Source organism: Pipistrellus hanaki (assembly GCF_964339955.1).
Source record: "Pipistrellus hanaki genome assembly, chromosome: 9".
Taxonomy (NCBI): Eukaryota; Metazoa; Chordata; class Mammalia; order Chiroptera; family Vespertilionidae; genus Pipistrellus; species Pipistrellus hanaki.
The window spans coordinates 41,802,238-41,822,945 of NC_140511.1; the positions used below are offsets into that span (position 1 = coordinate 41,802,238).

Consider the following 20,708-nt stretch of genomic DNA (forward strand, 5'->3'; position numbering starts at 1 on the left):
CAAGAGTAGGCTAAGTCAGGTAGACAAGATGATTGTCCCATGGAGATCAGTCAGACTCATAATGAGAATGAAGGTTACACCATTGGAGTAAAGTGTTGGGCCACTGAGGGCTGTTAAAGATATTCTCCTCTTTATCAGCAAAGCCTAGGGACATCCTTGCCCCCTCTCGTTAGGAGATGTGAGGAAGTCCATCCCTGAGGAATGGTGGGTGCGGGGCCCCATAGGAGCATCATCTTAAGGGAAGTACCCCAGGAGGGGCTGAAGGTTGAATGGCTATGACTCAGCCTTCAACAAGGGCTTGCACAGAGATACCACCAGAAACACCAGTATGGACCAGGCTTAACAGGTGAGAAGAGCTAGAAACGGAGTGCCCAGAGATAGGTAGAGAAAACTGGGGTGGGGAGGCAGGGGCAGGGAGACTAGAGCCTGTAAACCAGGGATCAAGAAGACTTATTGGGTGTGCACAAAAGGCAGGGAACTAGGATCCAGGATGGCTGTGCATGCATGGGCTGTGAGATCTTAGACCACATATTCCGGCAGGTCTGGGTAAGAGAGGGTGCTCACAGGCGGGATTCGAATCACCTTGGCCAACAGCTTCCCACAGGAAAGCAAGGCTGATGACAGTCGTAGCCATTGGAAACACTAGCAAACTTGGCACTCTCACATGTTCCAGGTTCTGGTGTAAGCTTTGTCCAGAACTCTCTCTGTAATGACTCACAGCCACCCCAGGAGGTCACAATGAGGGAAACGGGCTGAGGAGGGAAAATGGCTTGCCCAAGGTCACACAGCTAAAGGCAGGAATTGGGATTGCAATTCAGTCCTTTCTGACTTACAAATCCACACCCTTTTAAGCACTAAGGTGCACGTGACATAATGAATGTAAAGAACCCACTGGCAGCAGATGCTCTCTAGGTGGGCTTTTTCTCTAAGCTTCTCACTGAACCAATGAGAAGACCAAGGCTCAGGGCCCCAAAGTCCCAGCAGTGAGTGGCAGAACTGGCTCAGGAGCCAGCACTCACAGCTGCCAGGCGGGGCTCAGTCTCTTACAGCAGGTCGGCTAAGGAACAACCTCCCCCAGCCATGGCCTTGGCCAATGGCCTGTCATTTTCGGATCCCTAGCTTCTCATTTGTTGAAGGGGGATGACCACACCCTGGCAGGGCTGGATGAGAATAAGAAGCGATGATGTACATAAAGTTTGTAAAACGCACTTCTGGATTCTCGGGGGGGATAGGGGGGCATAGAAAAAAGAGTCCTGTCCTAAGAATCAGAGACCTGAGGACCTGAGTTCTGGTGGTGACTCTGGAACCAATACAGGTGGCACCCAAGAAAGACTCTGCTCAGTCCCTGGCCTTCAGGGGAAATTGGTTGGCCTTGAAAATAAATAGATTAATAAAAAGATAAAGATTTTTTCAGTTTTTATGTTGGTGGTTATATGCATAAGAGGTGTTGTGAGAAGAGAAAGAAATTAGAGGTGACTGCCGAAACCGGTTTGGCTCAGCGGTAGAGCGTCTGTCTGCGGACTGAAAGGTCCCAGGTTCGATTCCGGTCAAGGGCATGTACGTTGGTTGCGGGCACATCTCCAGTAGGGGGTGTGCAAGAGGCAGCTGGTCAATGTTTCTCTCTCATCGACATTTCTAACTCTCTATCTCTCTCCCTTCCTCTCTGTAAAAAATCAATAAAATATATTTTTTTAAAAAAAGAAAAAGAAAAGAAATTAGAGGTGACTCCAGGAAAATCACAGGGACAGTGCTCACGGAATCACCAGGATCAAAGAGGCAGTCATACCACTGTCAACATGAACTTGCCGGAGGTGGGGATGGGATAGTTGCTCAGTCTGAGGGACAAGTCTAAAGTGGAGCGGGGTGGATCAGCACCTCCTTTAGCTCAAGTCCCTCAGGTCTGTGGGTTGAAAACACTGCCTTCTGATTCCTCTGGGAAGAGTTGTTTGGCTTTGAGCAGCGACTGCAAACAGATCTCCAGTTCCTATCAACCATGTCTCCCCAGCCTTCCCGGGCCACATGACCACTTCTGACCAGGGACGTGGGAAGCCTGCTGGGCAGGGGGCACTCAGTGGTTAAACTGGAGCATCTGCTGGGCTGCGACAGCCAGTAGGGAAGTGAATTCAATGGAGCAACACAGACATTGTCTTGGATTCTCTGATGATACCCAACTGCAGGAGAACCCGTTATGAGTTCAGACTCTCATCAGAAAGGACCCTTCCCACCAAGAGCATGTTCATTGCCATTCCCCTCACTGTCACATGACAAAGGCCCCACATCCAGAGACAAGATACAGAGTACTCGACTTAGATGGAGACAAGGAGAATCATAGCACCAAGCAAACGAGAGAGAAAGAAGCCATTCCCAAAATAAAAAAAAATAAAAGAAAGAAGCCATTCCCTGGTTAATAACTATGGTGGGAAGACAACATGTCGCTGCTCTCCCTAGCAACGTGGTGGCAAAGATGTCACTTTTTTAAAAAAAAAACTTTAAGTAAATGCCCAAAGAGAAAGGAGTGCAGAGGCCTGGTTTAGGAGATCTGATATCCCCCAAAGGATCAGAGGGGATGCAGAAAAGAGGGCCAGTGGAAGTTCTTCCATAACACTTAACACAATTGCAGTTAAGTGATGATGTAATTTATTGCTTAATGTCTTTCTCTGCCACTAGAATTTCAGCCCCATGAGGTTGGAGCTCTCTGTCTTGTTCAATGTGTCTCCTACAAAACCATGTGCTGTTGTTATATGTGCCAGCATATAACACATGGTTTTTGTATATCACAGGCGCTTTTTCCATACTGGGTTCAAAAAGAAAACAGAGATTCTGGGATGGGCTGAAGAGAGGGACCATCATGTTTCTTTTAAAGTCACTGTAAACAAATACAGTTACATTGACTATGAAGTGATCATTATTTAACTCCTATTCCAGAATCACTGATTGTTCTGGCTTCCAGATATGCCTGGTTCCCACGGTATCACTACCCACCTTCTGGGCATCCAGCTTATCCCATCATGCAGACCACAGCCTGTAATGGATCAGAGGATTCCTCGACCATCTTCTACCAAATAGGCACCCCCTCTCTGCCAAAATCTCTCTTCCTTTCCATCTTCCGTGTCTTTCTCCTCCTCCATCTGCTCATTGTTGCAGGTCACACCCTGATCCTGGTGGCTGTGGTGGCAGAGCCCAGCCTCCAAAAGCCCATGTACTTTTTCCTGATAACCCCTCTCTGTCTTGGACATCCTTTCCACCACAACACCATCCCAAGATGCTGTCCCTGTTTCTGCGTGGGGACCACTTCCTCAGCCTCCCTGCCTGCTTCCTGCAGATGTACCTCTTCCAGAGCTTCTCCTGCTCTGAAGCCTTCATCCTGGTGACCATGGCCTATGACCGCTATGTAGCTATCTGCCACCCACTGCACTACCCTGACCTCATGACCCCACAGACCAATGGGGCACCAGCAGCCAGTGCCTGGCTCATCCCAGCAGTGGTGCATGTACCCCACAAGGCTCTTAGTTCTGTGGCCCAGGTCTACCACTGCTTCTGTGACCACTTGGCTATGGTCCAGGCTTCCTGCTCTGACACCACGGGCCAGACCCTCCTGGGCTTCTGCATCGCCATGGTGGTGTTCTTCCTGAATCAAAGGACACCATCAAGGGAGAAAATACATCTAATATGTTTTCTTGCAAATCACATATCTGGTAAGGTATTAATATCCAGAATGTATAAAGAACTCCTACAACTCAACAACAACAAAAAAACAATCTAACTCCAAAAATGGTCAAAAGGCTTGAATAAATACTTCTACAAAACAGATTTACAAGTGTCCAAATAGAACATGAGAAGATGCTTAACATCACCAGCCATCAGGTAAATTAAAACCATAATGAGATACCACTTTGAACCCACTAGTTTGGCTATTATAAAAAATAGAAAATAATAAGCACTGGTGAGGATATGGAGAAATTGGAACCCTTGGAAAAAATGGTGCAGGCACTGTGGAAAACAATACAGAGACTCCTCAACAAAACACAAAATAAACATAGGAATACCAAATGATCCATCAATTCCTCTTCTGGGTATATATTCAAAAGAATTGAAAGCAGGGCCCTAAGAGATATCTGTAAACCTATGTTTATAGTGGCTTTATTCATAATAACCAACTATCCATCAACAGATGAACAAATAAACAACATGTGGAATATACATACACTAGAATATAATTCAGGCTTAAAAAATAATAAAATTCTGATACATGCTACAATATATATAAAACCCAAAGATATTATGCTAAGTAAAATAAGCCAGACACAAAAGGACACATCGTATGATTCCACTTATATGAGGCACAAGGAATAATCAAATCATTAAGACTGAGAGGAAAACAACTGCCACAGGAGCTGGGGGTGGAGCGGGGGAGGGAGAGTTTCTGCTTTATGTCCATGGAATGTCCATCGGAATGATGAAACGCTCCTGGAAACAGTGGTGATAGCTGCACAACATGGTGCATCGATTTAATGTCACTGTAGATAACATTAAAAATGGTAAATTTTATATCACGTATATGTTGCCACAATCAAAATGTATTTTAAAAAGTTTCACCAGGCCCTAGGTCCCAGGCCCCTGAGTAGCTGGGGGCCTGGCTGCCCGTGGTCAGATGCCCACCCCCTGGGTCACAAGCTGTGGCCAGAGGGAGGTATGTTGTTCAGTCACATGGCTTACCACGGACACACACAGGAGTGGAGCAGCTTGCTGTAGAAAGTGGGGTGGGGGGAAAGGCATTTGACACCTGCTGCACTTAGGGGAGTCCTTTCCCCATTGTATCAGGAGGTTGTTGTGAAGATCTGAGTGAGAGCAGGTAATTTCATCCCCCCAATATCTTAAGGCTGCATCCGCTCCTCTCCATCCCCACTTCATCAACCCTGGGGCAGATGTTCCCACCTTCTCTCTCCTGAATGAGCACAATGATCTCCTCACCTTCCCCCCTCTCCCCCCCCCACAGTGTGCCCGCCCTCCATTCCATAAGTGGGCAGAATGGGTTTTCCAACAGACAAATCCGGTTACCTGACCACCCTCCACATAACTGGAAGGCTCTCGCTAATGTGGCCTGAAAAGACCTCTTTGATCTCAAATTCTCACCATGGCCTCTCTTCCTTCAGTTTCCCAAACACACCCAGTCCTCATTCTCACCAATGACGCACTCTTCTCTCTTCCCAAAGCCCTCTTCCTCTGTGTCTGTGTCAGCTGGAATTTTTACTCCGGCTTCTCCTCAAACATCCTCTCTCAGGGGAGCCTGCCCTGGCTCCTTCTGAAATGCGAGGTGGGTGCCATTCACATGTTCTCCCTCAGCAGTTCATAATCCTCCCCCCACCCCCAATGTGGCACTTTTCCACTTCTGGACCTTAGGAGAAGAGAGCTCTGAGCACATTATACCCATTAGTCTGTGCACACTCCTGGCTTTTTTATTCATCTTCCTCTTTATCTCCATCCCCCCAATTCCCATCCCATTCTCCTTTCCCCACTTAAGCATCCATTCCGATGTGCTGGATGTACATCCATAAATATAAACACATCTTTGTAAAATATATAATGTGCTATGTAGGTATGTATCCTTTTCATTTATATATGATGTTACACATCTCAGCTTATTTCTTACACTTGCATTCAGTTCCAAGTTTTAGATCTGCCTATGTTGCTGTTTATACGTCTAGTTTCATTGGTGCCAACTGATGTATAATATTTCCATAGTATGATTTCATCACATCTTACTTCTCTCTTCTCCCCGTGGGGGACACTGAAACCACCTCCAATGTTTTGCTACTCCAATGTCTTCACAAATGTCCTCGTGTCTGTCCTTTCACGGACCCCTGGAGGGTTTTCCCTGGAACACAGGACAAGGAGTCATCGGGAATGCATAGACTTGAGCTAAACATAGTCTGTCCTCATTATTGGCAGATTCTGTATTTGCAAATTTGCTTACTCACTAAACCCCACACCAATGCTCACGGCACTTTCAGGGTCCCTCACCGGCCAGAGCAGCAACATACCTGAGCCACCCACTTCCATGCTCCCAGCTGAGGTCTAACAAGACAACACTCTGCTTTCTTGTTTCAGCTCCTACTGCATACAAGTGTCCTTTTCATCGTACATTTAGGACCATGGTTTTTTTGTTTTTGTTTTGCATTTTTTGTGTGCTTTTGGCAGGGGGGTGATTTTGCTATTTAAAATGGTACTCAAGCACAGTGCTGAAGTGCTGCCTAATGTTTCTAAGCACAAAAAGTGTGTGATGTGCCTTCTAGAGACAATACACGTGTTAGGTAAGCTGCATTCAGGCATCAGTTACAGTGCTATTGGCCGAGATCAATGTTAATGAATCAACAATACATTAACAAAGGTGCTTTTAAATGGAAACACACATAAAACAAGGGTATGTGTTTGGTCAGCTGATGAAGATGTTCTGACCAGCGGCTCACAAGAAAATAACCCTGTTTTTCCCAAGAAGAATGATTCAGTGTTCACTGCTACTTTAATAGAATGTAACTACCACAAATGATGAGAATTGAATTTACTTTAATATTGTTTTCTAGAATAGTTGTGCCATTTCCACTCTCAGCAACAATGGACTATGTAGTCTCCATCTTCTCACATATTGACATTTGGTATTATTCAACTTTCTCATTGTTTGCCATCCTTATCAGGCTAAAAGTGGTACCTCATTCCGCTGAATCTGCATCTCTCTAATTACTAATGCATCATCTCTGTAAATACTTGTGAATTGCTTATTTGAGAACATTTGCTCATTTTCTTTGGAATTCCTCTATTATTTTATTGCCTTCAGAACTTCTCTATGTTTGTTCCTTGGTAACTTTAAATATTGCAAATATATTTTCAAATTTGAGATGTGTCCTTCATGTAGCAGACATCTTAATTTTGATATACTCAATTCCATCACATTTTTTTACCTTTTGGTATGTGAGTTTTCGCTTTTTCTTACCTCTATTTCACCAAGATATTTCCCAATGTTTTCTTTCATTAGCTTCCTAGTTTTATCTTTCACATGTATATTTGAATCCATGTGGAATTCCTGTCAGTTTAACATGTAAGGTAGCAATTCTGTTTTATTTTTCCTCATGCTGAAAGCTATTTTTTTTTCAATCTATCTTTAAAAATATGTTCTTCCTCATTGTTGTATAGTGCCATCTTTATTAATTTCAAATTCCTATACAACTTGTCTACTTCTGAGCTATTTAGTTCTATTATCTATTTGCCTATGGCTAGACCAGTACCATATTATTTTACTATTGTAGCTTTGCAATATGTCTTTTTACCTATCTGATTCACCATATACACATTTAAATATATTTCATTTATTTCAGAGAGAAAGGGAGAGGGAGAGAGAGATAGAAATATCAATGATGAGAGAGAATCATTGATCAGCTACCTCATACTGGGGACCGAGCCTGAAACCTGGTCATGTGCCCTGACCGAGAATCAAACCATGACCTCCTAGTTCATGATCAACACTCAACCACGGAGCCATGCCAACCAGGATACATATAAAATTTTCTTTTATGTCTTTCCTTTAAATGTCTAGATTTTTTTCAACAAACACTGTAGTAATTTTTGACATTATAACGTTGTTACTACTGTAAAAGGCATTACAATTTTTGTTCTAGTTATTATGCTAGAAAAAGAACACAGATTCTAGCTAGTATCAAAGCTTCCCAATCATAGCCCTTAACACAGTGAATTCTAATTCCCTTTTTACTACTTGGATGTGTTCTTCATCAGACGCCAAGCTACATGAAGATTGGCACAGGGCCTGCCTTTTCTATCTCTGCATGCCCAGTACCTCTCAGAGGGCTGGCACATGGCAGCAGCTTAACAAATGGCTCAGCCCTTGACACATGCTGTCATTCAGCAGCAGTTCCCTCCCACTCTCTAAACAATCATCTCATCAGATGCCACGTTGTGGAGATGGATGTCCTCGAAGCCAGAGAAGGGGGGGGGGGTGTATTTCTCAAGGACTCAGAGCAAATGAAAGGAAAAGCCACAGCCCAGTTTCCTCACGGAGATCCATTTAGCTCATCCATTATGCACCCTTCCTCTTAGCGCCCCGGGGAGGACAGACAGCAGATCCTTCGAGAGACGGAGCAAAGAGAGCAAAGTTACCACCTGAATCCCTAGATCAGCCTCACCAGAAGCCAAACTACGCCCTTGGACTTCCTGGCTAATGGCACACCAGACCCACACTTTACCCAAGATGCTGTGTTGGACATGTGTTATTACATCGGCCAGCAAGAGACCAGGGTTCCAATGGCACTTGTCACAGCCCTGCTGTGTGTCTCTCACCAAGTCCTTACCCATCTCTCCTCTCCCTGTGAGATGAGGGGATTGGACCGAGATATCCTAAGGGCCCTTCCAAGTCAGACCCTCCACATTCTAAAACAATGCTTACAGTTCAGGGGATCTTAATGCTTTCAAAAGGGCTGCCTTCAGGGGACATTCTGAATTTACTACTTTCCTCACTGCCTTTTTCTTTGGGCAGAATTGGTAACATTCCTTCATTCAACAAACATCTATGAAGAAAAGACTAGAGCTAGGCATGGGAAACAAAAGAGGAACAAGAAAAAGTTCTTGTCCTTGTAGAGTGCACATTCAAGTGAGAGCACACACGAGAAGTGAGTAAATAAACAAGATAATTACAGTTTATGTAATGCTATTAATAAAACAAGCCACCAGACACCTAGGTGGCAGACCTAGCTAACAGTGTGTCTTCAGGTAAGTCACTTTCCCATTATGGGCCTTATTTCTTTTTCTGGAAGGGGGCAAGGGGAGGGCATGAGCACAGGGTGAGTTTCCTGCTGCACAGCTGGGAGAGGGAGAGGGAGAGAATCACAGTTGGTGGAAGGAACACACACATGCTGTGGTTAAGGAGAGCAGTATCATTCAGGACGCAGAGGGAAGAGGGAATGGGTGGGGGGGAGAGGGAGAGAAGGAGAAAGAACCTATAACGAGTGACACTGAGCATTGCCAGAGTTTTAGGTTGTAAGTCTCACAACAAACCAGCCATGTTAGCATTGCTGCCCCCATTTTACAGAGGAAGAAACTGAGGTTCTGAGAGATGACGTGATGTTACCAAGTAGCAGAAAGAGGATTCAAAATCAGGTTTTTCTGAAACCAAATCTAATGCTGATTCCGATATGACAACTGTAATGAGATGAAAAGAGGTTTGATATTGCGACTTTACGTTCTGTGGGAAGAGAAGAGATGTGTGAGGGCTGAAAGGTTAGGAAAGTCTTTCTGGAGTAAGTGGGTTGTGAGCTGTGCGTTTGAAGGTGAGTGGATTTGAGAAAAAGAAGAAGGAAGAAGTAGAGAGCATGGGGCACTGACCTGAGGCCTGGGTCAAGTTAGGTGTACATAAAGGCTCAGAAAAGATGAGGCTGGGAAAGTAGACTGGCCCAATAAAGAGCCTGGTGTGCCTTATTGAGGAGTGAGGTCTTGGTTCTTAGGCCTTCAGGAACTGTAGGAGGCAAACAAACAGGCGAAGGGTATGGCACAGGAGAGTAGAGTTGGTGTCAAAAGACCTAGAATGGTCATGATTCTTCCTCTTATTAGCTATGTGGCCTTAGGCAGTTTAATTCATTTCTCTGAGCCTCAAATCCCTCATCTAAAACATGCCTGACTTAAAGAGTTGTAAAGAGTTCATTTAGAAGCTATTCTATAGATGTTTACTAAATGAAGTAAGATTAAAAACTGCCTCTCTCAAAGACCTAAACACAAGAGTTAAAAGTATAAAACTTTTAGAAGAAAACATCGAAGAAAAGCTTCATGACACTGGATTTGGCAATGATTTCTTTTATATGACAACAGAAGCACCGGCAGCCAAAGAAATATATAAATAAATTGGGCTTCATCAAAATGAAAGTCTTTTCTTCATCATAGGATGCTATCAAGAGAGTAAAACGGCAACCCACAGAATAGGAGAAAATATCTGACAAGGCATTAATTCACAAAATATATAAAGAACCCACCAACAACAAAACCAAACAACCCAGTTTAAAAGTGGGCAAATTCATACACAATTCTCGAAAGAACATACCCAAATGGCCAATGAGTACATAAAATGAGGCTCAAAATCACCAAAATGCAAATCAAACCACAATGAAATACCACTTCGAACCCATTCGGATGGCTCGTATCAAACAGAGAACAACAAGTGCTGGTGAGGATGTGGGGGAATCGGTCCCGTGCATGGCTGGTGGATCAAGAATGTAAAGGGCTAGCCCAGGGCTTGGACCCTCGTGAGTGTCCGTTACAGGACCAGACTGCGGAGGGGAGGGGGGTGTCTGTGAGGAGGATAATGCACCTCATACAGTTCTTAGACGATGGAACCGTTCTGTGATTATCTTTGCACGTTTCCTCTAAGTGGACAGGGTGCCCCTGAGGCCCTACTCTCCCCGAGAGGCACCCAGCCCAGCAGAGTAGAGATGGGTCTGCCTCAAGCACATGCACACATACCTCCCCAGCACCCAAGTATCCAGATATCCTAATTGGCCTCCAGAGAGAAACAGATCTCATTGGCAGGGCCTAATTAATTCCTAGGGATCTGGGTCCCCACATTCTCCTCTCATCCCACTCCGACTCCCCAGTTATGTGTTTCAGACAAGAAAGGAAGGTTGCAGACTCCCCAAGGAAAGAGAGGCCTTGGGAGAGTCTCGTGTGTGGTCTGTGCCGACTGTCGTAATGAGGCCCCAGGAGAGCCTCCCTCAGGAAGGCAGACCCAGAACTTGGGAAGTAAATGCTAAGTGCCCTTTCCTTCCCAGCACCTGCTCCCGCTGCATGCCCACGCCCACCTTTGCCCTGTGGTATAGACGTGTATATTCTCACCTGGCTTCCCCAGGGCACCTAATTTGGTCATCTCTGTTCACATAGCTCTTTCCATCCCATGGTTCTGGAGCCATGGTCTGTGCCACTGCCCTGTCTTGTTCTTAGAGACCCTGATTGCCTGGGATCCTGTGCAGAAATCTCACAGATGGGGAAACTGAGACCTGGAGACAGCCCTGTCCAAAGCCACACAGGGAGGCAGTGGGGAGACTGGTCCAGACTCAGGCTTCCTTTTCCCGACAATCGCACAAACAGCAGTAGGACCATGCAGGTCCCACAGAGCCTTGAATGCCAAGCCTGTGAATTTGGGCCATTCTCATGAGCAACTGGGAGCCATGGTAGTATTTCATTCTTTCTGTCCATCTTTCTTTCTTTCTTTCCATCTTTATTCCTTCCTTCCTTCCTTCCTTCCTTCCTTCCTTCCTTCCTTCCTTCCTTCCTTCCTTCCTTCCTTCCTTCCTTCTCTCTCTCTCTCTCTCTCTCTCTCTCTCTCTCTCTCTCTCTCTCTTTCTTTCTTTTTTTTTTTTTTGCCTTCCCCCAACAGAAGCTGGGTGTCACTACTAGAGATCTTGTCCTCACAAGAGCTGTTTCTGCTCTTCCTTCGAGGCCCAGAGCAAACATTCCTCCATGAAGTGAGTGCCAGACAGGCCAGCTGGTCTACCCCGGGACACCCCTTGTTTCTGGCTCAGGCAGAGCTGATAGCGCTGTGGGCCCTGCAGCAGAACTGGCCATTTGCCTATCATTCATCCTGGCCAGACCCCAGATCCACAGTGAGGAGAAGCTGGACCTGAGGCAGAGGAGGCCTCAGTCCTGCTTCTACTCTACTACTGCCTTCACTCCAAAGTGGATGTCTGCATAGTGTCATGGCTGTTATTTAAAAACAGGTTCTGTCATCAAATACAATTAGGAAACAAGGCATAAAGGCTTACTTCCTGCAGAACTCCTCGGAGCCTTTGCTATGTGCATGTCCAGGTGAATCTCTAACAAGGCTCTGGGTGCAGCAGTCCCTAAGCATTTTTTACTACAGATCGTTTTGACTCCTGCACATCTTATAGGACCAGAATAATACTCTGGAAAATTCTGACCTAGATTACAGTTCACATGTACACAGTCCAACTTGGAAAAATTGTTTTTAGAGTTTCACTTTATATCATATGCCCACGTAAACCCTAAGCGAGTTAAAGAACAAAATATCAAGATGAGATGATAAAACCTAAAAGAAATGAAAGCATGGACCGTGGACCCCCCAAGCCTGGCACCCAGGCTCGCCCACGATGCTCTCATTATTTGCAGAATGAACACAGAGTTCTTATTCAAGGACAGACATGCTATGTAGGTAACATTTGATTTTGCATCTTGAATAGGCTGCTTCAGCTGTTGGCCATAATCTTCCTATGAAATTACATCTAGGAAACTAATAACCTCATACTTGAAAAAGCTCCCTAATGGTGTCACTTAATGCAACCATCACATTGGGCCTGCATAAAACAGCCTTTCATGCAAAGCAGTGACTTCAGCCCTGAGACAATGGCCCCCTGGAAGGTGGCGAAGGGCCTGGGAAGAACCTGCCAGCCCTTCTCCCATTGGCCAGTTTGGGGAAAGTCCAGGCCTGGTGTTGGGAGCTAGAGAGAGGGCAGGGAAGGGTGTGGGAGAACAGCCTGAGTAAAGGCGTGGAGAGGAATGTGGAGGCCAGCATGAAAGGTGCAGACAGTGCTGGGATAGAAAGTCAAGGCAGGGCCAGGTCATGCAGGACCTTAAATACCAGTGTAAGGAGGCTGACAGGATGGTGAGTCACTGAGGAAGGGCTTGGCACAGCGAAGGAGGCGGCATGGTCAGATACATGCTGTGACCGGAGTATGGACTGGGGTGGGCGGAGACCCTTTGCTATGAGACAAGCAAAGGGGCTCCTGGCCCAGGAGAAAAGGGGAGTGCCAGGGGAAGGCACGGCCATGATTGGAGGAAAGGGATGGAGTAGGGGACACTCGGAGAGACAACAGAACTTAGTCATTGGCTGGTTCTTAGGGACCCTGATTGCCTAGGATCCTGTGCAGAAATCTTACAGACGGGGAAACTGAGACCTGGAGATGGCCCTGTCCAAAGTCACACAGTGAGGCAGTGGGGAGACTGGTCCAGACCCAGGCATCCTGACTCCCCAACCCTGACCTTTCCCCCACAATAGCACCAACAGCAGTAGGACCATGCAGGTCCCACAGAGCCTTGAATGCCAAGCCTGTAAATTTGGACCATCCTCATGAGCAACTGGGAGCCATGGCAGGCTCTTAATATTTGGCAGCATTTTTTTCCCTTTTTCTTCTTCTTTTTTGCCTTCCCCCAACAGAAGCCTTCCAGTATTGCTGCTAACATGCACAGTCTGGCTGCTTGTAGGCCAACCCCACTCCCTCTTTCTATAGAGGAAAGAGCCACCCTCTCCTCTTTACAAGGAGAAAGCACAAAGCCCCAAAGCCCTGAGAAGTAAAGAGATTCACCTACAGCCACACAGCAGGTTAGCAGTCCAGATCTCCCCCACCCCCAGCACAGCTCTCCCACAGCCTGGTTTTAAAAAAGCCACACCTGGGAGCCTGGCATTATGGGCTTGGGGAAAGAAGGGTCTGATGAAGGTCATCACAAATGGGTGGCAGAAGCAGGACCTGGGTCTGGGTCAGAGGCCTGGGGCCAGTGCAGCCAGCGAGCTGCCTTCCCTTCTCCAGCCTCCCTCCATGGCTGCAGTCCTGCGAGGCAGTCTGTGTCCTGACTCCCTCCCTCACAGTCATTATGCCCATCTGTCTTGCTGGGTGCCAGCGCGGGGACATCTCCAGGCTGCCTTCAATTATGAGCCAATAAATATGAGATGTGCTGTGCCACGGCAGGCCCGCCCCCACGCACCCCTGCCAGCCTTTGCACCGAGGAAGATTGGATTTTGTGTCGTTCATTTTTCATCTCTAGTCCATGTCGGATGGGAAGGTACAGGGCGTGGGCGGTGGATCATCACGACTTCCCGCTCTCGCCAGGCGCAGCTCTGAGATGAGGTGTGTCATGTCCTCAGGTCGCCTGCTGCCCTCGTGTGGAGAGGTTCTCCACCCCAAGCCACCAACCCTGGGCTCCCGCTCTCTGCTGGGAGGAAAGAGGCCTGGGCAGGAAGACAAGGGACCTGGGTTCAAGCCTGGGTCATGCTCCTCACCGACTGTGTGACCATGGGCAGATGTCTGAAGGCATTCTGTGAGGCCCTTCTCTGAGCTAAGCCCTGTGCAGCCAGGTGGGGGCCACAAAGAAGAATCCAGCCTGCTCCCTGTCCTCAAGGAGCTGGCCACCAACTCCAAGGAAAGGAACACCCCATGGGGGTAGGGGGTGGGCACTGGCACAGGGCATGAAGGTGGGGATGTTCTAGGTAGGGTGTGAGTAAATGGAGGGAAAGAAACATCCAGGCAGAGGCAGAGGGAGCTGAATAAAACTTGGCAGAAGGCAGTGAGTGGCCATGTGCTTAGAAATCTGAGAGTATGGCTGGGGCATAGGGCAGATGGAATGGGGGAGAGAAGAGGTGTAGGCAGGCAAGTGTTATTATCATATTTGCATTTTCAAAAAAAAAAAATCTCTTCAACTACTTTCTGAGAAGCGGATTTGGGGATAGTGGTGGAGAATGAAGGCAGAGGGTTCAGTGAGGAGGAGGATGCAATGGTCTAGAAGAGAGAAGATGTCCTAGGTTAGAGCAGTAACAGTGAATCCAGAAATAATAATAGTAATTATCATCATCATTATAATGACGAATACCATTAAGTGTTACTATTGGACAGGCACAGTGCTAGGTATTTACATCATTGTGTCTAATCCTCACAACAACTCTTCAAAGTGGTTAGTACCCCATTTTGTAGATAAGGAAAGTAAGCGCTGGGTGAATTGAGAGAGTCACCAAAAGTCATATAGGCAGTAAGTGACAGGGGCAGGATTTCAGGCCAGGTCTAACCCTAAAGCCCATACTCTTTCTACTGTGTTCTTCTCCCTAGAAAGTTTCCAGAGTCCAAGGGAGTGTGAAATCCACCTGATTTCTGCTCTTGGTTGGATGTGGGAAGCAAAGGACAGAGAGGATTCCAGGAAGCCGTGAAGGCTTCCAACCAGGGAGGCCAGATGGAGAGAGGGAGCACAGGAGGAGGAGCAGGTTTGGGGGCAGCAGAGGGGTGTGGTCTTAGCCGGTTGAATTAGAAGGTAGTTGAACATCTGCATGTAGAGGCAAGACCTAGCCTGGAGAGAGACTTGAGAATCATTCCCCGGCAGGTGGTCACAGTTGTGTGAGTGGACTAGATCATTAGGGGGCGTGTGTACCGTGGATGAAAGATGGAGGCTGGAACTTCAGAGAATTCCAACCCGTAGAGGAGGATAGACAGGGAATTAGAGTGAGGCCATGTGCCGACAGCCCAGCAGGAATGGCATTGCTTCAGGAAGGTCAAAAAGTAGGCGTTCGCTGGTCTGCCCCGTGGTCAGTCACATGAAAGCTAAAAACGGGTTCAGGGATCAGCAGGCAGCAGGGCAGTGGGTGCTCCGTGGAGCAGTCACTGGGAACCTTGGCAAAGCAGTTTTCAAGGGCCCAGTACAACCAAATGGTTGACAGGGCCTATACCTGCCCTACCCATGGTCCTGAGTCATCTCTCTGACTAGGTAGCGAAGGGTGGTCTCTTGACCCTGGCACACTGGTGATTCTTATCCAACCTTTCCCAGAAATCCCAAGCCCGGTGAGGGAAATAGCAATGTTAGGAAGAGAAACAAAGATGTGAAGGGAAGGAAACAATAAGATTATAGGAGGAAGAGAGAAAGGCTGAGAAATTCAAACCAACGGTTAGGGAGGTATGGTAGCTGAGAACCCACAAAGAAAAGGGAACTTTATTTTTAGTGCGACTTTCTAATAATTTTAGTTAACAAGAAAGAAGCCATGATCCACCATGGCTAGAAGTTAAATAAGTGAACAAGAGGAAGAACTGTGTGTACGCAGGGCAATAGATCACTCTAAGTGTCAGCTCTGTTGCTTTTAAAGACACTTGGGCTGTTGCCTTTATACTTGAGTGACACATTGGCTGCGTATAATATTAGGATGCACGTGAGCAGAAAAGCAAAACTTGAGCTAGAAGGAGAAGACTTGGCTCCAGTGCCATCATCAGTTGAGTTGTGCCAAAGTACTCAGTGTTTGTCTTTGCAACTCTTTTCAATCTTGATGAAAATGTTGTCTAGCGACGTAACATGTTTTACACTTTACATAGCTGATTCCATGTTTAATCGACAGTTCTTTTAGGCTGTTGATGGGCATACAGTTTTCCCCCCTACAATCTACATATGCTTAGGATGGAGTTTAGGTGGAGTGAGAGGGGTGGAAGCCAGTGTGAAGAGGGGTGAGGAAGTGTAGAGAGCATGTAGAAAAACCCAAGAAAAATATACTGTGCTGTGACGGTGAGGAAAGAGTAGCTGTAGAGTAACATGGGATGGAGGCCATTTTTGAGATGGGAAAGGCATAGAAATGTTGAATGCTAAGGAGCCAGTGGAGAGAGAGAGAGCCTAAAGAGGCAAGGCCGTGATTGGTGGAACCAGTTCCTGCAGGGAGTGGGCTCCAGGGCCCTACACTGGAGTGAGGGCAGCTTTAAGGCCACTATACTATATAGCATTGTAAGTCAGAGGTTGGGGTGTGTAGCAGATGATCTGGCTAGAAACCTGTCTCCATCAGAATGGCATGGCTTTAGTCAAGTTACTTAAGCTCAGGCTGAGGTTAAGTATTCCAAAACAGGTATACTGACAATACTGATCCCATATTCTATCTAATAAAGAGGGAATATGCAAACTGACCATCATGCCATAACAAGATGGCTACACCAACAGCGGAGGACAAGCTCCCCTAACGAGCACTAACAAGCAATCAGCAAGGACCTGAGGCTGCATGGCACTGGGCCGGGGCAGGGGACCTCAGGCTGTGCCCCCCTGCCAGCAGGGGTTGGATGGGGGACCTTAGGCCACCCCTCCCCCAGTACCAGGCTGGGGGCCCTCAGGCCGTGACCCCTCCCCCAGTACCAGGCCAGGGGACCTGAGGCCAAACCCCCCACCCAGTGGGGCTTAAAGGGGGACTTCAGGCTGTGCCTCCACCCAGGCACTGGGCCAGGGGACCTGAGGCTGCACCTCCGGCTCCTGCACTGATCCAGGGGACCTAAGGCCATGCCCCCACCCAGCAGGGCTTGACAGGAGTGGGGCCGGCCAAGTCTGGATCTAGCCCAATGAGGTAGGGCCGGCTGGGTCTGGGTCTCATGTGATTTTGAGGTGCACGTGGGTGGGTGGAGACTTAACTCTGGTTCCCGTGTTGTGCTCCAGATTCTGACAGGAGGAAGATTTTCATATACATTTTACTAATTTTGTTTTATCTCTGACACTTCTATTATCGAGAAGGGGCAAATAGCATTAAAATATTTCTTCTAATTAATTCCCTTTTAATGTGCACAAATTTCATGCACCAGACCACTAGTAGTTATTATAAAGATCAAAGGAGCTGATACATGTAAAGTGCTTAGGACAGTACACGGTACATATTAAGTGCTTGATCAAAGTAAGCTGTTAGTGGTCAACAAAATTAGCTGTTAGTGAACTCATCTTATAAAGCCATAGAAAGGGGGAAGTTGGGGGAATGGGGATAATGGGGGAATAAGGACACATATGTAATACCTTAATCAATAAAGAAATTAAAAAAAAAAGAAAGGGGGAAGTAATAGCATATGGAAACTATAGGCTATGGAAACTCCACTTAGAAGGTAGGAACGATGACAAAGCTCACACCTTAGCTCTTGAGCCAAGTTTTGGAGGTAGAGCTGGGTTCACCCCATTTTACCATGCCAAGCCTCAGTTCCTTCGCCTGTTCACAGTCCATCCGAAGAGGGATTGTGAGAGCCAGGTACTTATAGTCATTCAATGAATGGTTAGCAACTTGCAATTATCTCCTACTTCCCGCCCAGTGACACAGACCTTGGGAAGAGGAAGAGCAGAGCTGGGGTTTGGGGTAGGGTGGTGAGTGCTGGACACTGCAGGGGGTCTGCAGGGGATGATCTCCAGGCTGCCGGGAGAGGAAGAGAGGCCACAGAAAGTATCAGAGGTGAAGGGATCCAAGGCTCAAGGCCTTCGTGAAGGTGAAGCCAGAGGAAGAGGCCAGGGAAAGGTCTATGGTGTGGGAGGAGGGGGACTGAGCTTCACTCAGTCAAACTTTTCTGAGCACTGGTAGTAAGACGTGAGAATGGCAAGGTGGCCGGCAGGAGGAGGCATGGAGCTGAGTTGCAGCCATAAGAGGTCATGTGTACACAAAAGCCGGGAGCACAGGGCTCTGAAGAAGGAGAGGCTGTGAGGCAGAGAGGAGAGAAAAGGAACCAGCCAGTGAGGCCGAGAGGCAAGCAGAGAGCAATAGAAACCCACTGACTAAGAGGTGGGGAGAAGGGCCAGCTTCCAAGTAGCCTCGGTTCTTCTCAATGTTTGGGTTCAGTTCCAGCCCCCACATCTGGCTCTTTCCCTAACCCCTTCCTTCGTCTAAATGGACTCAAGTGATTTTCTGTTCTTTGCAACTAAAGAAATCCCCATTTTGATTTGCAAATGAAGTATATCCCATTTTGTAGATGAGAAAGCTAAGGCTGAGATAGGAAATGAATTGTGAAGTCACACACAGCTAAGCTGGCTAATTGGCGGAGCTAGAGTGAGAATCCTGGAGACTTCTTTCCCCAGAGCACACTCCTACTCCTTCCTTAGCCCCAGTAAGCCAGGCCCCTTCTCTTTATCCCCGCCCTTACCCTCAGACCCTGTGACTTCTGAAAGAGGGGAATGGTGAACCCCTGCAAACCTAGCAGAAGTCCTGCTGAGAGAGGCTTGCCTACCCTGGAGGTTCTCTAGATCTGCCTCCTCCCCCCATCCCCCCACGGGCCTATTCTTGGGATCCCCAAGCTCTAGTCCCTTTTTGGTTACCCCATCCCACTGGGGACATTTGCCATTCGTATAGAAAGTGCCCGCTGTGGCTGGGCATCACATTTTAGGGCTCTGGGGAAGGGGGACGGGGCTTGCAGGACCCAGGCAGGGGGGTCAGGGCCAGATCTGAGCAGTGGGAGTGAAAGTGAATTTCCCCAGAGTAGATCCCAAGTCTACACAGGTAGATCCCCACAGTCTCCTTCGGTCCTCACCACTTCCATTTGACAGCTGGGGAAACTGAGGCTCAGAGACTTCCTCTCTGGACTCAGTGCCCAGGCCCCCGCTGCTGCTGTGGCTGCCCATCTTTCCCAGGAACCAGCTCGGAGGAGAGCTCTCACCCAGCTCCGCTGTGGGAAGGCTTGGCTTGGGGCCAGTCGCCTCCCTCGCTGGGCCTCAGCTCGCGTGGGCAGGGGTCCATTCTGAGGTCTGCCCGCCTGCTCTCCGTGGGTGACAGTCTCCACTGCCGACATTGCCCAGGCCACTCCTCCTCCTCCCAATGAACTCGGGCAAACAGCCCCAGCTGCGGTGCTCCCATCATCCAATTACCGGAGGAGCTGGCACAATAAATCTTGGTCACACAGATGCAGGCCGATCTGCAGCTATTTTCATGGCCATTACTGTGCATAGGACATTGAGACTCAGGTCATTTGCCTTTTGGATGTGGAGTCTTGCCTGCCCCCTCCTCCAGCCCCATCAATCCCCATCTTCCCTGCCTTCTTTCATTTCTCTCTGGTAGCTGTCACATCCCACTGCTCCCCCGGCCCTCCACCCCGTCCTCCGTCCCCCACTCCATCCTCTCCCTAAGCTCACACACTCCACTCTTCCCCTCTCCTATTGGAGGCGGCGGGGCTGAGATCAGAAGACTGCGTGACCTCAGCCAAGTCAGTTCCTCTCTCTGAGCCTCTATGTCTCCACCTGGGAAACGGAAATAACATTACTGATCTCGTAGGGTTTTATAAACATTAAATAACCCAAGTATGGTATACACCTCACCGGTGGTACATAGGATGTTTGTTGGTGGTCTCTGCTATTTCTTAAATACCTACATATTTATTTTCATGTATATTAGGAAAAAAACGTAACTAAGATATCAAGCCTGCGATCTCCTGAGAGACAATGACATTGGGTATATACATAAAATATGTTAAAGAAAAATATGAAGAATAATACTTGGCATTAGCTGCAATGGTGGGAGAGGAATGAGACTAAGAAAAGCTTGGAAACCTTGAAATAATGGCTGTGCGATGCTTACGTCAATGAATACTTGTTCCGCTCTACACCCCCTTCCTGTGGAGAGAAACCCTTCTGCCCCCACGCTGAGGACAAAAGGCTCTAAGACCACACACTGTAAAGGAACACACACACACAGACACACACACACACACACACACGACAGACACACACACACACACACACACACGACACACACACACGACAGACACACACACACACACACACGACACACACACACACACACGACAGACACATGACAGACAGACACACACACACGACAGACACACACACACACGACACACACACACACACGACACACACACACACACACACACACACACACACGGGAAAGGGGAGAGGTCAGCCAGAGCCTTGTGAGGAGTTCCCTCCTCACGCTGAGAAGTGACTGCCCTGGTGGAGGGTGGACCCTGGGCCTGCCAGCCCGAAGACCGCACCTCACCCAGGCAGAGAGCTTGCTGAGCTGGAGCCCAGGGGCACACCCTAAGGTTGCCACTGAGCAGCACAGGGCCTGGGCCGGTTTCAGGAGAGCTAGCTCTGAGGCAGGACTCCCACCGGGAGGAGGGAGTGGGGGTCCATTCCGGCCAGGAGCAGAGAAAGGAGCATGGTGAGGT

The 20,708-nt window shown here is 47.8% G+C and overlaps 1 protein-coding gene across 1 annotated transcript; it reads left to right on the forward strand.

Annotated features, from left to right (window-relative positions):
- Positions 1 to 3,008: 3,008 nt before the first annotated feature.
- Positions 3,009 to 5,019, forward strand: OR2AT4 (olfactory receptor family 2 subfamily AT member 4; the record flags this gene model as incomplete). Its single annotated transcript, XM_084894137.1, is given in 4 exon segments — positions 3,009 to 3,218; positions 3,220 to 3,254; positions 3,256 to 3,695; positions 4,997 to 5,019. Coding segments are annotated over 4 exon segments (708 nt in total).
- Between the last annotated feature and the right edge of the window lie 15,689 nt (positions 5,020 to 20,708).